This window comes from Panulirus ornatus, chromosome 67 (genome assembly GCF_036320965.1).
Source record: "Panulirus ornatus isolate Po-2019 chromosome 67, ASM3632096v1, whole genome shotgun sequence".
NCBI classification, from domain to species: domain Eukaryota; kingdom Metazoa; phylum Arthropoda; class Malacostraca; order Decapoda; family Palinuridae; genus Panulirus; species Panulirus ornatus.
The window spans coordinates 4,903,257-4,920,443 of NC_092290.1; the positions used below are offsets into that span (position 1 = coordinate 4,903,257).

A 17,187-nucleotide genomic window follows, 5' to 3' on the forward strand; every position below is an offset into this window, starting at 1 on the left:
ATCTCACCACAATCGTGAGAGTAAAATACTGTGTGCTCCATTGATATTGTTGCATTTTGATGTCCTGTCACATTCTATACAAAACGAAAAGTGCAGTTCATTGAATCCAAGTCACAGTGCATTTGCTTCAACTCATGACTTCTCTTATGTCAGTCTTGGCTTGCTCACGGAATCCTGATTACAGGCATTCTTTTGCCATGGTATGCATTACCATCACCTTTGTGGTTTACATCTTTCAGAGTGATGGTGTAATGTTTCACTTGTGCATATCTCCAATAGGTTCCTTGATGTTGGGGGGTTCCATCACATTTGTGTTATGTATTTGTCATTTGACAAGCCCAAATAAAAACACTAACATAGAGATGTCCTTGAAATGCATGATAGGATTTTATCTTGTGTGTGTGTATTTTTGTGCCTCCTACATGTTTCTGACACTTGCAAATTTCATCATACCCTAGGATTTCTTTTGGTACAAGAGTTCATGATGTGAGAGGGAGAGAATAATGAAATTCTCCTATTTTGAAACCTGTGGGGGACGTTGTAAAAGTGAGTATTAGTATCTATTTTCTGAAGAGGCTTATATAAGTCATGGTTGGTGTTGATGCCTACATTGAGAAAGGGATATCCGCATCTCGGATGCTAAGAGCAAATTAAAAACCAGTGTTATTGTATAGGGGAAAAAATTTCAAAGCCTTTGTTGTTTTATGGGTAAGAAAAAAAATCTAAGCCTAGTATCCTCATAACATTAAAGTTGATCATCTCCCAAATAACAAATGGCTTTCCACTGTGTGGTTATCCATTGCAATGAAGTCCCATGTCTTAAATGTAGTCTAGAGCTAGAGCAACTTCTCTTTATGGCTGGGATTCCTTGATTTTACATTTCTTTCTGTATGCACTTTTTTTCAGCAGTAGGTGCTGATAACTCCAGGTCTGTGTTAAACACTCCCGTATGGTATCAAAACCTCTTTTGGTTATGCATCAGTCTTCTTGATAATTCTGACAACAAAAACGGTATTATAAATAACATGAAATTTAGGAGTTTGTTTGTGGTGCTTACTGTCAGTTTATTTTATGCCTGTCTGGATCTCTGAAGTGTAACTGTGTTGAAGTAAGACTACATCACATGCTCTCTGAGCTACTTTGCACTTGATAGAACATTAATCTATCTATTTATCTATCTATCTATCTATCTATCTATATATATATATATATATATATATATATATATATATATATATATATAATTTTTTTTTTTTTTTCATACTATTCGCCATTTCCCGCGTTAGCGAGGTAGCGTTAAGAACAGAGGACTGAGCCTTTGAGGGAATATCCTCACCTGGCCCCCTTCTCTGTTCCTTCTTTTGGAAAATTAAAAATGAGAGGGGAGGATTTCCAGCCCCCCACTCCCTTCCCTTTTAGTCGCCTTCTACGACACGCAGGGATTACGTGAGAAGTATTCTTTCTTCCGTATCCCCAGGGACAATATATATATATATATATATATATATATATATATATATATATATTCTTTTTTTCTTTCAAACTATTCGCCATTTCCCGCATTAGCAAGGTAGCGTTAAGAACAGAGGACTGGGCCTTTGAGGGAATACCCTCACCTGGCCCAATTCTCTGTTCCTTCTTTTGGAAAATTAAAAAAAAACCGAGAGGGGAGGATTTCCAGCCCCCGCTCCCTTCCCTTTTAGTCGCCTTCTACGACACGCAGGGAATGCGTGGGAAGTATTCTTTCTCCCCTATCCCCAGGGATATATATATATTATTTATTTATTTATTTTGCTTTATCGCTGTCTCCCGCGTTAGCGAGGTAGCGCAAGGAAACAGACGAAAGAATGGCCCAACCCGCCCACATACAAATGTATATACATACATGTCCACACACGCACAATGTACATACCTATACATCTCAATGTACACATATATATACACACACAGACATATACATATATACACATGTACATAATTCATACTGTCTGCCTTTATTTGTTCCCCTCGCCACCTCGCCACACATGGAATAACAACCCCCTCCCCCCTCATGTGTGCGAGGTAGCGCTAGGAAAAACACCAAAGGCCCCATTCGTTCACACTCAGTCTCTAGCTGTCATGTAATAATGCACCGAAACCACAGCTCCCTTTCCACATCCAGGCCCCACACACTTTGCATGGTTTACCCCAGACACTTCACATGCCCTGGTTCAATCCATTGACAACACGTCGACCCCGGTATACCACATCGTTCCAATTCACTCTATTCCTTGCACGCCTTTCACCCTCCTGCATGTTCAGGCCCCGATCACTCAAAATCTTTTTCACTCCATCTTTCCACCTCCAATTTGGTCTCTCACTCCTCCTCGTTCCCTCCACCTCTGACACATATATCCTCTTGGTCAATCTTTCCCCACTCATTCTCTCCATGTGACCAAACCATTTCAAAACACCCTCTTCTGCTCTCTCAACCACACTCTTTTTATTTCCACACATCTCTCTCACCCTTACATTACTTACTCGATCAAACCACCTCACACCACATATTGTCCTCAAACATTTCATTTCCAGCACATCCACCCTCCTGCGCACAACTCTATCCATAGCCCACGCCTCGCAACCATATAACATTGTTAGAACCACTATTCCTTCAAACATACCCATTTTTGCTTTCTGAGATAATGTTCTCGACTTCCAAACATTCTTCAAGGCTCCCAGAATTTTCGCCCCCTCCCCCACCCTATGATTCACTGCCGCTTCCATGGTTCCATCCACTGCCAGATCCACTCCCAGATATCTAAAATATATATATATATATATATATATATATATATATATACATATATATTTTTTCATATAATTCACCATTTCCTGCGTTAGAGGACTGAGCCTTTGAGGGAAATCCTCACTTGGTCCCCCTTCTCTGTTCCTCAAAGGGCTGGCCACAATATGAGATGGAGTTCAGACCATACATTCATAATAAAACCTTTTTACTACTCTGTCAATTAGTTTAGAAGTTGTTTGGAGCTGCTTTAATATAGGAACAAGGATAGGCCACCTAGAGCAGAATGTTCGTATCCTTTTGGTGTTATTTTAATAAACTTCAGCTCACTAGATTTTCCTTTGAAACTGACTTCATCACTTTTCTTACGCAGACTTTCTTACCAGGGTTAGTTTTCCAGAACATAGTTTATATTTATTTATACTTATTTCTAGTTTATTTTGTAAGTTATTTGTTGACCTTTATATTATATTCTGGATAAATATGATTTGATATACTAGTCTTGCATAACTGCTTTTGACATACAAAGACATGTAATGCTAGCCTTAGTGGTGTCAGTTGTCCATTGATGGAGCAGCTTAAGCAACTTTAAATCATTGGCCCACAGTATAAAGATATTAGTGAATAGTTATTTGAGATGTATGACAGCAGACCAAATAATTCTTTCAAGATACAGTAAAATTATCATCATTGTTTATTATTATTATTATTATTATTATTATTATTATTATTATTACTACTAGAGACTGAGTGTGAACGAATGGGGCCTTTGTTGTCTTTTCCTAGCGCTACCTTGCACACATGAGGGGGGAGGGGGATGGTATTCCATGTGTGGCGAGGTGGCGATGGGAATGAATAAAGGCAGACTGTGAATTGTGTGCATGGGTATATATGTATGTGTCTGTGTGTGTATATATATGTGTACATTGAGATGTATAGGTATGTATATTTGCATGTGTGGACGTGTATGTATGTACATGTGTATGGGGGTGGGTTGGGCCATTTCTTTCGTCTGTTTCCTTGCGTTACTTCGCAAACGCGGGAGACAGCGACAAAGCAAAATAAAAATATAATAAAATATTATTATTGTTATATTATTATTATTTTACGTGACAGGTAGAGAGCGGATGTGAGTGAATGAGGCCACTTCTTTATTCCTAGTGCCACCTTGGTAACACAGGATATGGTGAACATGTATGAAAGAAAGATCACCATTATTATTATTAACCCAGGATCTATTTCATTGGGGCTTGTTTAAGTTCAAGACTGCACTTCTTGTGCAAAGAGTGAAATGATAGACTCCTTTTGGAGGAAGAAAGTCATCAGTAATGAACAACTTTTTCTCCATTGATAATGATGTAGGGTCACCAAAGGTGACTTCTTGCTCACATTGTAACCACATATGGGTAGAGTCAAGTAACACACACACACATATATTATTTCTTATCAACATATACATACATATACATACACTTGCACATATACATATATACACATGTACATATTTATACTTGCTTGCCTTCATCTATTCCTGTCGCTACCCTGCCCCACAGGAAACAGCATCACTACCCCCAGCTTCAGCGAGGTAGCGCCAGGAAAATCGACAAAAATGGCCACATTTGTTCACACTCGGTCTCTAGCTGTCATGTGTAATGCACCGAAACCACAGCTCCTTATCCACACCCAAGCCCTTTCCATGGTTTACCCCAGGGATAATATATATATTATTCCCTCAAAGGCCCAGTCCACTGTTCTTAACGCTACCTCGCTGACGCGGGAAATGGCAAATAGTATGAATGAAAGAAAAAATATATATATATATATATGTGTGTGTGTGTGTGTGTGCATGGGAACAGGTGGCTGGAAATCCTCCCTTCCTGTATTACTTTCCAAAAGATGGAACAAAGCAAGGAGCCAAGGGAGGAATTTTCCTTATAAGGCTTTGTCATCAGTTCTTGACGCTACCTCGCTCACGCGGGATATAGCAAGCTTGAGATTAATTTCATTTGGCAGCAAAGTGTAACAGCTTAACCTAAGTCTGGGTAATTTAACTGTGTTGTATGCTTGCATTATATGAAGTCTGAAATTGTACTCGAAGCTGATGTAAAGCATGCAATTCTTAAACTTGTTATTGTTCAGTATAGACATATTATTGTTATTGACCGTTATACAGCTGTAGCAGTTGAGATGTATGTAACTAGACTTGTTATCAGTAGCTTGCTAAGAAAATGTTACTGGTGTGAATCACAAGTGAAATGATGTCATAAGTTTTGTTTATAAAATGGAGGTAGATGTAGAAGAAATTCATGCATATTTGACAGTGATGTCAATCTGTTAAGTAAAGTAGAGTAAATAATGATATTCATGGAAGACAAAACGTCTTGCCGTTGTTGTTGTAGGCATACTTCCCTTGTAGGGAGGTTAGTTCTTTTATTTTGGAGAACTAAGCTATATAGTTATTTTAAACCAGTCCTCTGTTGTATGGTTCAACAGTTGTGATGCAGTATCATTCCTTTTTGAATATGTACGGACAGATATAAGTATTTCGGTATTTGTGTTCACATAATTCTTTTCTGAGTATGTCAGTAGAGAAATGATTTTTTTCAGAAGTTAGTGAGGAGTATTTTTACACCATGTTTGCAAAGAATGGTAATTTATTTCAATTAAGAAAGGACTTTCATTATTGTATACATTTTGGATTTGTTCAATGTTGGTGGTTTCATATTAATTCTGTATAGTTTAGAGTGATGTTTTGTAACTACTTTCATGTAATTTTTCATTATAAGATTATGCTGTAATTTTTTTTATCTGTGTGCTATACCCAGGGATAACTTACTTGATTCTTTGTGTGTGAGTGAGTTTGAAAAAGGAAAGTGGGAATTTTTTTTTAAGAAAATTTTACCTCTAAACAATCACAAGTTAAAATGAATGCTTCAAGTGTAGCGGTATTTTCTATAGAATACCAGGGTGAAGGGATAATTATGGATTTGTAATAAAGGAAACTGACATTTAATCCTTGGGCCTGGCAGTGTTTAGTGTGAATTGTCATGGACTGAAGAATTCACACATTAACATCCCAGACCACTATAGTTAACCATACCTCTTTCTGAGGAAACAGTACCATAGTTGTTTTTTTATGTTGAATATCTGTTATACTGTTTCTAAGTTTAAAAAAATAACATTGTCATTGTAAGAATTAGTTTGGAGTGGGGTCAGAAAGGGCAGGAACCAGTTATTAAAATATCAAAGTGAAACTAATGCCTTGCCACTCATGCCAAGCCCCAGGATTGAACTGAGGTCTTGTGGGGTGTTTCGTGGTTAACAAATGTAGTCTGTTGCCTGTGCACCTTAGCATCCAATTTCCATGTTTGAACTGTTGATGTAATCTCATATTTTCTGCATTCACACTTCCAGTCTCGGTGAGTTGTGGTTGCATATTTCTTAGACAGAATTATCAGAATTTACCATGGGTTATCAGCCATGGTGTTGTGTTCATTACTGAACGGTGTGGAGGTGGTCAGTTGCCAGAATGATTGAACTTTGCATCGACCATACTACACTGAATAGTGGAAGAGGTGATCTGACATAGAAAATTATATTATTTTGGATTGCATGACCATTTTTCTAATGTGTTTTCAGGACAACCAATTTGAATTTATTTCATTTACTATTAAAATACATTACATATTTTTAAAGAGTTCTTCCTGATAGCCTCTTGATTAATCTAATTCACATGAGCTTAAATTGTTATGTTGACATATGCAAAAGAAATGGTATTGGGTATTTTTGTTCATTTCCCACACTTATTGGAAAAAAAAAATTATATGCACCTTTTTTAATATGAATTAGGTAGGGAGAGATAATGAATAAAATTCAAGATAGGATGGTTATAAAAAATCTTGCTTGGATTTGTTTGGAAGGTTATTTATGTTAATTTACTTGGTATGTTCACCACCCTACATGGGACTGGCATGTGCTTCAGTCTTGTTTTTCTTTGAAGTGGATACTGGATGTTAAGTTTTCACAGTTTTCCTTGTCGTGGGTATTTATGACTCTAATATTCTTGTCTATGCAAGAAGATAAAAAGTGTGGGAAAAATGTTGCAATGAAACAACTCATGGCATAATGTCAGGTAACATTCCCTGTCGGATTTTGTATATTTTTTTTCATTACTCTTTGTTCATTAATTCTCTAAAGATTAATGGGGTGTATATAATGTCACATTATTTTTATACAAAATGTGATGCTATTGTTAAACAGCAGCCTGTAATTTATTTGCTGCATAAATTATAACACTTGTTTCTCATTATAGGTTGAAATTACATGGAGGAAATTGTCAGTATAATGGGAGGGAAAAGATTTTTTATTCCATCTTAACTTTAGGGACACTGAAATTTACATAATCCATGGAATATAAGAACTTTTGAATGAGTTGTAGTATTGGTGCTCATGTTGTACTTGTTCAGGTACTACAATTTCAAGAAATAACATGATAGAGTTCAGAGTTGAAACCTTGACATTATATGATATTATCCATGTACTTCTTGCCTTGATATCAACAAAGCCATGAACTTCAAACAGGATTGCAACAAGGGAACGTACAACCTTTATTCTCAGAAACCTAAAGGTGTATGCTAAGAATTGTGGATTTAGTTTCATGTTTTGTATTGAATATTTACTGGGTTGTGGGATCCTTGGCTACAAGGTCAACCACAATGAGTTTAAGATATGATGTCTTAGATATTTCATCAACTTCTTCAGCTTTCAAAACATTACTTCTGTCATCTTGTCTGTTGCATCCTGTAAAGTTAAGGTGTCTTCCATACACTTATGTTCTTTAGTCAACTTTCACTTTCAGCCCCAAGCATATATTCAGTTATTCACAATGCCTTTGCCACTAGCAGCATCTGAATGTAATAGTTTTGACCTGCAGATGATTTTATTGGTTGTGTCGTTCAGAATAAAGATGGAGTTGGCTTTAGTTGTTTTTATAAGCAAAAGCTCAGTTTGCTATGAACATATCTCTAAATGGTTATGAAAGAATCCACTTAATACATATTATTGTTGACAAGTACATTATGTTGTTCTTGTTATGTTATTGGGCATATATTGCTGCCTTTCTCTTCCTTAATCATGTTTTTTTTTTTGTTTTTACCCCTTTCCAATGTTATTGCTATTTTCCACCACTGAGGTATTAGGAGTAAATGAACAAAGGCCTAACATGCTCACATCCTCTCATTTTCATGTTTAATTCACAGGAACCATAACCCCCATCCACAGTCAAGCTCAACTCATTCCATTTTTTCCCTTGACCTTTTCTTGTGCCTCATTCAGCCCATTGAGAGCACACTGTCCTTTAAATGATACAACGCTAATTTTTTATATCATGCATGATTCATGTGTTCAGGTTCCTATAACACAAGGTCTCTATCTTAACATCTTATCAGCCCCCCCTGCCCCTCCTCCCTTGTTTCTTCTTGATTTGACATTTATATTCTTTTACTTTGTCTCTTATCACTCATCTTATGAATGTATGTAAACTACTTCAGCACAATCTGTTCAGCTCTGTCTTACTCCACTTAATACCATACTTCTCTTTTACACAGTCTGTAGGAATGTTCTTTCTTTACTCTTCATGGTTGCCACTTCATTTTAGGAATTTCTCCTCTGGGCACTGTACTTTCTTCCACATGTGCTTCAAGATGGTTGAGTCTTATCTTTTCTAGGAAAGAAAGCTTGAATTCTCGCATGTAAGCAAAAAAGTGTAGGTTCACGTGAGAGTTCTAGATGTAGTAGGTGTTCAGAACTTACAATCAGGCTTCCTGTAACACCTCACCTCATTCAGATCAAGACCTTATAGACCTAAATCTATCAAGGAACCTTGCCAATTTCATGCCGAGACGTCTTTAGATTATAATAAAGGCCACAGGAGTGGTAACAAAGTGCTGATATGTAACTTTGGGATAACCTTTGACTATATATGGGGAAAGGTTTTTTTTGTGAACACTTATGTTCTGCATTTGTGAACTTCAATTTGAAGTGGTTTAACCTTCTTTTCAGGTGTGAGGCATACATTAAGCATCACATTCCACTGCTGCATTGGTGGAGAATCTACTCTGAAGTGAAATGATCGAGTTTTACATCCCTGTACAATGTCATATATATTATTTGTACATTATGGAACAGGCTGAAACCTTCAAACTTTTAAGTACAAAAGTTAGGGTAGAATATATATATATATATATATATATATATATATATATATATATATATATATATATATATATATATATATTTTTTTTTTTTAATACTATTCGCCATTTCCCGCATTAGCGAGGTAGCGTTTAGAACAGAGGACTGGGCCTTTGAGAGAATATCCTCATGTGGCCCCCTTCTCTGTTCCTTCTTTTGGAAAATTTAAAAAAAAAAAGGGAGGGGAGGATTTCCAGCCCCCCGCTCCCTTCCCTTTTAGTCGCCTTCTACGACAAGCAGGGAATACGTGGGAAGTATTCTTTCTCCCCTATCCCCAGGCAGTGAAGGCAGCAAGTATGAATATGTACATGTGCATATTTGTATATATTTGTATATGTATATGTATGTAAACATTAAAATGTATATGTGCGTGTGTGGGCGTTTATGTATATACATGTGTATGTGTTTGGATTGGGCCATTCTTTCGTCTGCTCAGTCCTCTGTTCTTGACGCTACCTCGCTAACGCGGGAAATAGTGAATATGTATGAAAAAAAAGAATATATATATATATATATATATATATATATATATATATATATATATATATATATATATATATATATATATATATATATATATATTATCCCTGGGGATAGGGGAGAAAGAATACTTCCCACGTATTCCCTGCGTGTCGTAGAATGCGACTAAAAGGGGAGGGAGCGGGGAGCTGGAAATCCTCCCCTCTCGTTATTTTTTTTTTTTCTTAATTTTCCAAAAGAAGGAACAGAGAAGGGGGCCAGGTGAAGATATTTCCTCAAAGGCTCAGTCCTCTGTTCTTAATTCTACCTCGCTTGTGCGGGAAATGGCGAATAGTTTGAAAAAAAAGAAAGGTAATATATATATATATATATATATATATATATATATATATATATATATATATATATATATATATAGAGAGAGAGAGAGAGAGAGAGAGAGAGAGCACATCTTTAATCTACGAGTAAGCCTTTCATGAGAGCCGAGGTAGGTACAATGAGTTCTAGTCTTTACCATCTTCCTCGTAGAGACGTCAAGGGCCTTCATTGATGATAATCAATGCTTAAAAAATACTCTAGATGAACATTGGTGTATAAGTTATATGATGCAGAAACAATTCCGTATTTGAAAATATATCTAGAGTTACTGGTGAAAATTCTGAAAAGATTTATGAATTTCTCGGTTCATGAGAGATGAGAACCAAAGAACAAGCTCCTCCACATTGTTTACTAAGACTGTTTTAGTTGATGGCCTCCGGTGACTTATGAAGATGTTTACTTCATAGAATTCACGGATTTTCATCATGGCTGCTGGACCTATAGCAGAACGTAACCAAGGTTAGTTTAGCAGTCAGAAGAGTATACAGAAAAGGTTTTTATTTCATATGTAAATGTCTAGTTTACGTTCGCGTCGGTTAGTTGCTTGAGCTTACTCTGCAGTGGTAGTTAAAGCATGATTGGGCCTAAAATTGATAAAGTATCAGGATTATGAAATTTATATTAATTTAGCGATGAAAATTGTGCATGGGCACTTTTCTCGTGGTTATGTAATATTTGTAAAACATGAAAATCAGTTATTTTGTTAAAAATGAGGGTGTTCGGCAACTTTATGGTTATCTATCGTTTATCCAGTACATTGAGAATTTAACCATTATACCGTGGTCATAGTTTTAATATAATGCCTATAGTTTTTATGCCTCACCCCCATAATTTCATAAACGCCTACAGGGGATTGGGGGACCACTATCGTTGGGACCCACTGGTTTAGGAAATAGGGTAACTAATGTGGAGCATTGATTTTGAGCATTATATATTCCTGAATCATATTAATCACGTTGATAGTCGTCAAGTAGAAATTGATAATTCAGTTGTTAAAAATCAACAAAACTTATGAAAACCTTACTGTACCTCACACGCAGTTGAAGATTTATTTTATGTGGTACTGGGAAAGTAGATTATTATACTGTGTTAATTGATTCTTCATAAGTAAGCTAAATATTTCTTTAGTGCTTTTAACAGATAAATGTATGGTAATGTAGGTATTCATTGCTCCCCAGATATTTGATAAAACATTTTGTTAAAGACTGGAAACTGCATTAATTTAAAAGTCAGATATATAATTATGGGGGAGTTGGAAAATAAACCTTTCTGTCTATAGTTTATAGGGTTGGTTAATCATCACAGTAGGATAAAATATCCAAATATTCTATCGTTATCTTATAATTATGACTTGGATTTTATTTTTACCCAGATGCTACGATTTACGTTGGAGGGCTTGATGACAAAGTGTCAGAGGGACTGTTATGGGAACTCTTTGTACAGGCTGGGCCAGTGGTTAATGTCCACATGCCCAAGGATCGCGTTACCCAGCAGCATCAAGGCTACGGCTTTGTTGAGTTCATGGGAGAGGAGGATGCTGACTATGCTATAAAGATTATGAACATGATAAAGGTGAGTATATTCTGAAGGAAAGCTTCACTGTAGGTACTGTCATGGAGTTGTACAAGTTAGGGAGGGTAATGGGTATATCATGAAATTTTTGAACAATACATTTATGTTTTAATTGAGATTATCTTGATTACGTACATGTACATAAGATTTTGTGTTAACCAAGATTCAAGGGAAGTTATTTCATTCTAGTTGTAATGATAAATGGTGTCAAATATTTAGTTTGCACTTAAATTCTTCCTGGAAGCTCTTTGTTGTATCTTTTTAGCTTCCTTTCACAGCATTATATTGTTTCAAAGTGTTCTCTGCAGTGATTTATATGACAGTAGTATCTCTAAGAGTATATCTGAAAATTTATTATTTAACAAAATATAATTTCATATATGCATTATGCATTTCACTGTAGTTGTGTGATGATTTATGTGTGATGCTAAACATAACTCTGTTCAGATGTATTATTGATAAGTAATTACATCCTCAGCTGTTTGGTAAACCAATACGAGTCAACAAGGCATCAGCCCATCAAAAGAACTTAGATGTTGGTGCAAACATATTCATTGGTAACTTAGATCCAGAGGTGGATGAGAAATTGCTGTACGATACTTTCTCAGCTTTTGGTGTAATTCTACAGACACCAAAAGTAAGTATAACAAAACTATATACTGTGACATTTGTCTCTTACAGAATCCTCAGCAAACTTATAAGTCATTTACACCTACAAAGATGTAAACCAGGCATAAATATTCAGACTATTTTTGCTTTTACTTATAGCCAGACTTTATTTGTTTATGGAAACTGTTCAAGGAATTCTAGAAATCAGTTGAGTTGACATAAACCCATCCCTCACTTTATGCATGGGTTATGCTTTGCACAAACTTTGCACTAAGAGATATCACATAGCAAAATTAATTTTTCCAACAAAACCAGTGTATAGTGGGTGTAAAGACTAGAATTATTACCAGATTTGAGTGTTAAATTTTAGGGAGCACTCTACTCAAAATGAAGGCAATTCTTATATATGAACTTTAATAGTTTCTGTAAATGAGCTTGCAAGCTGTTCAAAGGTAACACCTGATGTAGTCAACAGTGTCATATTGGCTTGTATTATCACAAGTGGTGTGCCTAATTTTTTGGGCACTTTGCGGAAGTTCTTTGGCAAACAGGGACTGTTGGTATTTAGAAGTACTTGTTTTTACTTTGGCTAATTGGAACCCTTGAATTTTAGTCAAGTATTTGTGTGTTCGTAGTTAGCTGAATTCATTACTAAATATTATGTATATTATATTATGTTTATGCGTTATTTGCCAGTAATCAATTTTCCATTTATGTACTTGACAGATTATGAGAGATCCCGACACAGGCAACTCAAAAGGGTATGCATTCATCAACTTTGCATCCTTTGAAGCTTCTGATGCTGCTATTGAAGCAATGAATGGGCAATACTTGTGTAATCGGTCTATTAGTATATCATATGCCTTTAAGAAGGACAGCAAAGGAGAGCGCCATGGCACTGCTGCTGAACGTCTTCTGGCAGCTCAGAACCCATTATCACAAGCTGATAAACCCCATCAGCTGTTTGCTGATGCTCCACCACCTCCCACCCAGTCTGCCCCACCTCCACCTGCACCTCCTCCACCTCCAGTGTCCTCTGGGGGTGTCCCATCAAATGCACCCCCTGGCCTGTCTGTGCCACCTCCTGGCATGCTAGTTCCACCACCACCTCCAGTACCACCCCCTCCTGGCACTTCAGCCTCAATCCCTCCACTTCCAAATGCTCCACCCACAACATCTGCACCTCCACCACCTGGGTCTGCTCCACCTCTTCCACCTATGCCTCCACCCCCCTCAAAACCACCACCACCTGGACAGCCTCCACCACCTCCAACAAGTGGTCCTCCTGCACCCCCTGTATCACGTGGACCTCCAACTTCAGGTACAGGGCCACCATTTGGACCCTTTCCACCACGTCCAGGTATGCCTCCACCTCCCTGGCAAGGTGGACCTGGTATGCCACCACCTCCTGGTATGCCTCCACCACGACCTGGTCCTCCAGGAATGCCTCCCCCACCGGGAATGAGGCCACCACCACCTGGATGGAGACCTCCACCTCCAGGTGGTCCCCCTGGAAGACCTCCATTTGGGAGACCACCATATCCTCCACGAGGTCCTCCAGGACCTCCACCTATGCCTGGAATGGGACCACATGTGCGTGGAGGGCCCCCACTTCCTCCAGGCCCTCCTCCATCTGGAGGGGGACCTGCACCTCCTGGTCCTCCACCAAGGGGGATGAGACCCCCACCACCTGGAGGACCAGGAGGTGGTCCTCCCCCACCAAGCATGGCACCACCCCCACCACCTCCACGTCCACCATTACCACCCCCTCCTCCTGGTGGAGAAAAGTAAAACTTTAGGATCACTTTTCTGTATATTGAAAAGAAATGGAAATTTTTTTTGTTGGATGATATATTTCTTTTGCATTAGGTTAGATTGTCTATTAAAGATGACCATGTTTAATTAGGTTGACTTACTGTAATTGATAAATGTATGATTGTCCAAACATTTTGTTAATAAAGGCTGTTTATATATGAATATTTATTTTTTTACCCAGTGTTTGAATGGAAAAGATATGCAGTAGACTACTTTTGAGTACCTCTGGAGAAGTTAAAAGTTGACTCATTCATGAGTAATGTGGCAACATTAGCACTACAGCTTCACCACTGACAGATTCTTGAATGTCTCCAGATCCCTTTATCCTACAAAGATGGATGCATTCGTTTAATTTCCATTTATGATTTCTCTTTCCCTCTGTCATATACTATTTCTTTACCTTAACTGCTCATCTTTCTTTTGTCACATGGTACTGAAAGCCAGTAGCACTTCTTTTAGACAAACTATGTAGAGGTCTCAAGAAATTGTTTCGAGTATGTCTATAAAGTTTTCAGTTTATGGAGAGTTGTATACTGCAATTATATTGTGCTGGAAGATTCAAGATGAGTCAACCTCTGAATGGAGTAAAGGTATATATGATAAATGATAAATTTAAACAAGTATTAAGTGGTACAATTTTGATAAGTGCTGAAGATTAAAGTATATGATGGAGCTTTGAGTGTGCTGCAATAAAGATAACCATGTATTTACTGTGGTCAGATTAATTGAGGTGACAAAACTGCTTAGGTATGAAGCAACTGTACTTGTCAATACTCATGGCCACAAGCTGTATACAGTTCAGTCTCATTTACATTCTGTGCAGACAGGTTACCAAGGCTTGTTCAAAAACATTCAAACTATCTTTCTGTCATTTTCTGACTTCGGTAAAGCATACAAACTGCAGCAAGTTTTAAAATTTCTGAACTTGTGGAATCAAAATATCTAAACTGACAAAGCAAGAAATTGTTTGCTGTAACCTTATGCTAGTAAGGGCCTCAGGGGTTTCATAAATTGATAAAAAATAAATTTAAGTACAGGTGTGACATAATACTTTGAGGTGGTTTTGGCATGTGAAAAGAATGCAAGATGGGGAGTTTGAAAGGACACTATGACAGAAGGATTAAAGAGGTAGGGGTGAGAGGAAGGACAGTTGTGACGGAGAAATAAATTAGGGGAAGAATGTGTGGAATTTCGAACACAAGGGAAGCATATAAGGACAGGGATAAGTGGAAACTTTTGCCATGGCCATCCCCTTGATGGGAGTTTTCAGGGTAAATGGATGTCAGAGATACTGATAGATAAATAGCAGTTATTAACAATCATTGACCTAAAGATCTGAAGTAAGTCCCTTGGAAATAATACTTCCAGAATGAGGCAAAAATTGTAGTTTGAGTAAGGGACACATGTTAACTTTCTAGCTGCAAGGATTACAGTCAAGTGTCAGATTTGTAAAGGGCAATATACCAAACCATCTGAGATCCAGGTCGAAAAATTAGCACGACAAATTACGAGAACTCAGATTTTGTATAATAGGCAGTTATTATATAGGGGAATAGGCCGAAACTGATTACACATTTCAGATTAAAATGTGAAAGCATAATTACGACCGATCGTTATTAAAATACATTGATAGACAGGAATACCTGTAAAACTTTACTGGAAAAGTCGTGTTAAAATTTGATTATATATATATATATATATATATATATATATATATATATATATATATATATATATATATATATATATATATATAAAATGGCGATATAATACTTTTTAAGAATAAATTGTTCTTGACAGTATTGAATTGAATGTTACATACTAGAAACTTTAATATCTTTTTATACGGTGTAATTAGTATATCTTCTACATATGATGATCATCTGTGGAATATCTTGTCTTATTCTATATTATCTAACGAACAAGCTGTAGCTCTAAATGCGGGAATTCAACGTAAAATATGATAAATACTGGTTGTTACAGGTGGTTCGGGTTGCGGAATATTGGAACCAAACAAAGAAGGTCTTGGGATCGTAAACTTCACTGGGACAGCGAATGGGAGAGTGAGTGCCTGGTAGGTTGAATTTCGTGTTATGAAGGCGTGAGTGTCCCTGATAATGCCGGAGTCATCATTGAGGGAATATGTGGGAGAGCTCGCCATTAAGACATGACCATGAATGGGTTTGTCAGTACAGTGTGTCTCTACCACAGGTCTGAAGACTGGCGCCCCAAATATCCATGGATCTACCTATATACCGGGGAATATGAAAGACAAGTGAAGCATATATTAACGCGATGTAAGGACAGACGAAAACAAGATAAACTACCAATATGGTGAGGTCGATTTGGTTGGGCTTAGAGTCGAAATAGTAGCTTGCAGACCAAGAATGATTAGTAAAGTGTTTCAGGGGCGTGCCTATGTACATGGACACTAGGCAGTGTCAGTTTTGCCGATATATCGGCACCAGTAGCTCTAATGGGATCATGCTGATATTTTATTTTCTGGTCCTACTTTATCATTATTTTCATTGACTCGTTCTATAGGAAAGGAGTTTTTGCAAGTCTTGATATTCATAGAATTATTAGTATCGCATCAGTTAAGTTCCTCCACTTGATTAGCCTTACATTGTGAGTGGGTTTTCTGAGTTTGAAAAGAACTATGTCCTCTGTAAAGATTTAATGTTGCTGCAGGAATGATGTTGTTTTCTGTCTATACAAATACTATATCAGTGGTGATGCTTATAATGATTAGGGAAAGCAAGGGGTTGATTATTGTCAAAGTGCTCGTTGTTGAAACACTTATACATACAGCGGAACCAATGAAATCCTCTCATAATTTCTTACAGTAGCCAATAGTTAACCAAATTTTTATGTTAAGTTGGAAATATATGAGTGCATAATTTTTGCCGGTATAAGGAAGTGTGTGCATGAAACTCAATCCCACCTGTTGGGGTGATGTGAAAATCGTGCACAGCAAATGAAAACACAAGATCATGTGATATCTATAGTCATACTTAGGTATTGAAAATAGGATAATCTTAACTAAGATCTTAGGTGGTATGTGAGGTTTTCCATGTTTCATATGTAAAAGTAATCATGTGTTTGGTGAAAGTGTTTGTCCATAGAATCTGAAGGGGACGATGTGAATATGAACAGTAGCAATAGTATATTTTTCAGTTTCAAAAGTAAGGTAAACTTTAGTTGCCATGTCAGTCACTTGTTGGATTATTTCAGTACATATTTACAGTAGTGCAAGGAATACGTTTGACTCTTTTCTTTGCAATGTAGAGCACTGGATT

The 17,187-nt window shown here is 37.1% G+C and overlaps 2 protein-coding genes across 9 annotated transcripts in view; both read left to right on the forward strand.

The window, feature by feature from the left end:
• The first annotated feature begins 10,196 nt into the window (after positions 1 to 10,196).
• On the forward strand, positions 10,197 to 14,050 carry Spx (Spliceosomal protein on the X). Its single transcript, XM_071658679.1, has 4 exons — positions 10,197 to 10,351; positions 11,265 to 11,464; positions 11,943 to 12,101; positions 12,800 to 14,050. Exons 1-4 carry the CDS (start codon positions 10,318 to 10,320, stop codon positions 13,862 to 13,864), a joined length of 1,458 nt encoding a protein of 485 aa, XP_071514780.1. The 5' UTR covers positions 10,197 to 10,317; the 3' UTR covers positions 13,865 to 14,050.
• Positions 14,051 to 15,868: 1,818 nt separating this feature from the next.
• LOC139747120 (uncharacterized) overlaps positions 15,869 to 17,187 on the forward strand; it is a 59,402-nt gene continuing 58,083 nt past the window's right edge. For all 8 annotated transcript variants that reach the window (XM_071659026.1, XM_071659024.1, XM_071659029.1 and 5 more), the window contains exons 1-2: positions 15,869 to 15,962; positions 16,100 to 16,222. In XM_071659026.1, coding sequence (XP_071515127.1) covers positions 16,220 to 16,222 — 3 coding nt within the window. In that variant the 5' untranslated portion in view covers positions 15,869 to 15,962; positions 16,100 to 16,219. The remainder of the gene's footprint in view (positions 15,963 to 16,099; positions 16,223 to 17,187) is intronic.

What these genes read in the sequence shown, in the direction of transcription:
- Spx (XM_071658679.1), top strand. Translation starts at nt 10,318, where the DNA reads ATGGCTGCTGGACCTATAGCAGAACGTAACCAAG. An exon ending in AGATTATGAACATGATAAAG is followed by an intron (nt 11,465 to 11,942) that starts GTGAGTATATTC and finishes TTACATCCTCAG; the next exon opens with CTGTTTGGTAAACCAATACG. An exon ending in TAATTCTACAGACACCAAAA is followed by an intron (nt 12,102 to 12,799) that starts GTAAGTATAACA and finishes TGTACTTGACAG; the next exon opens with ATTATGAGAGATCCCGACAC.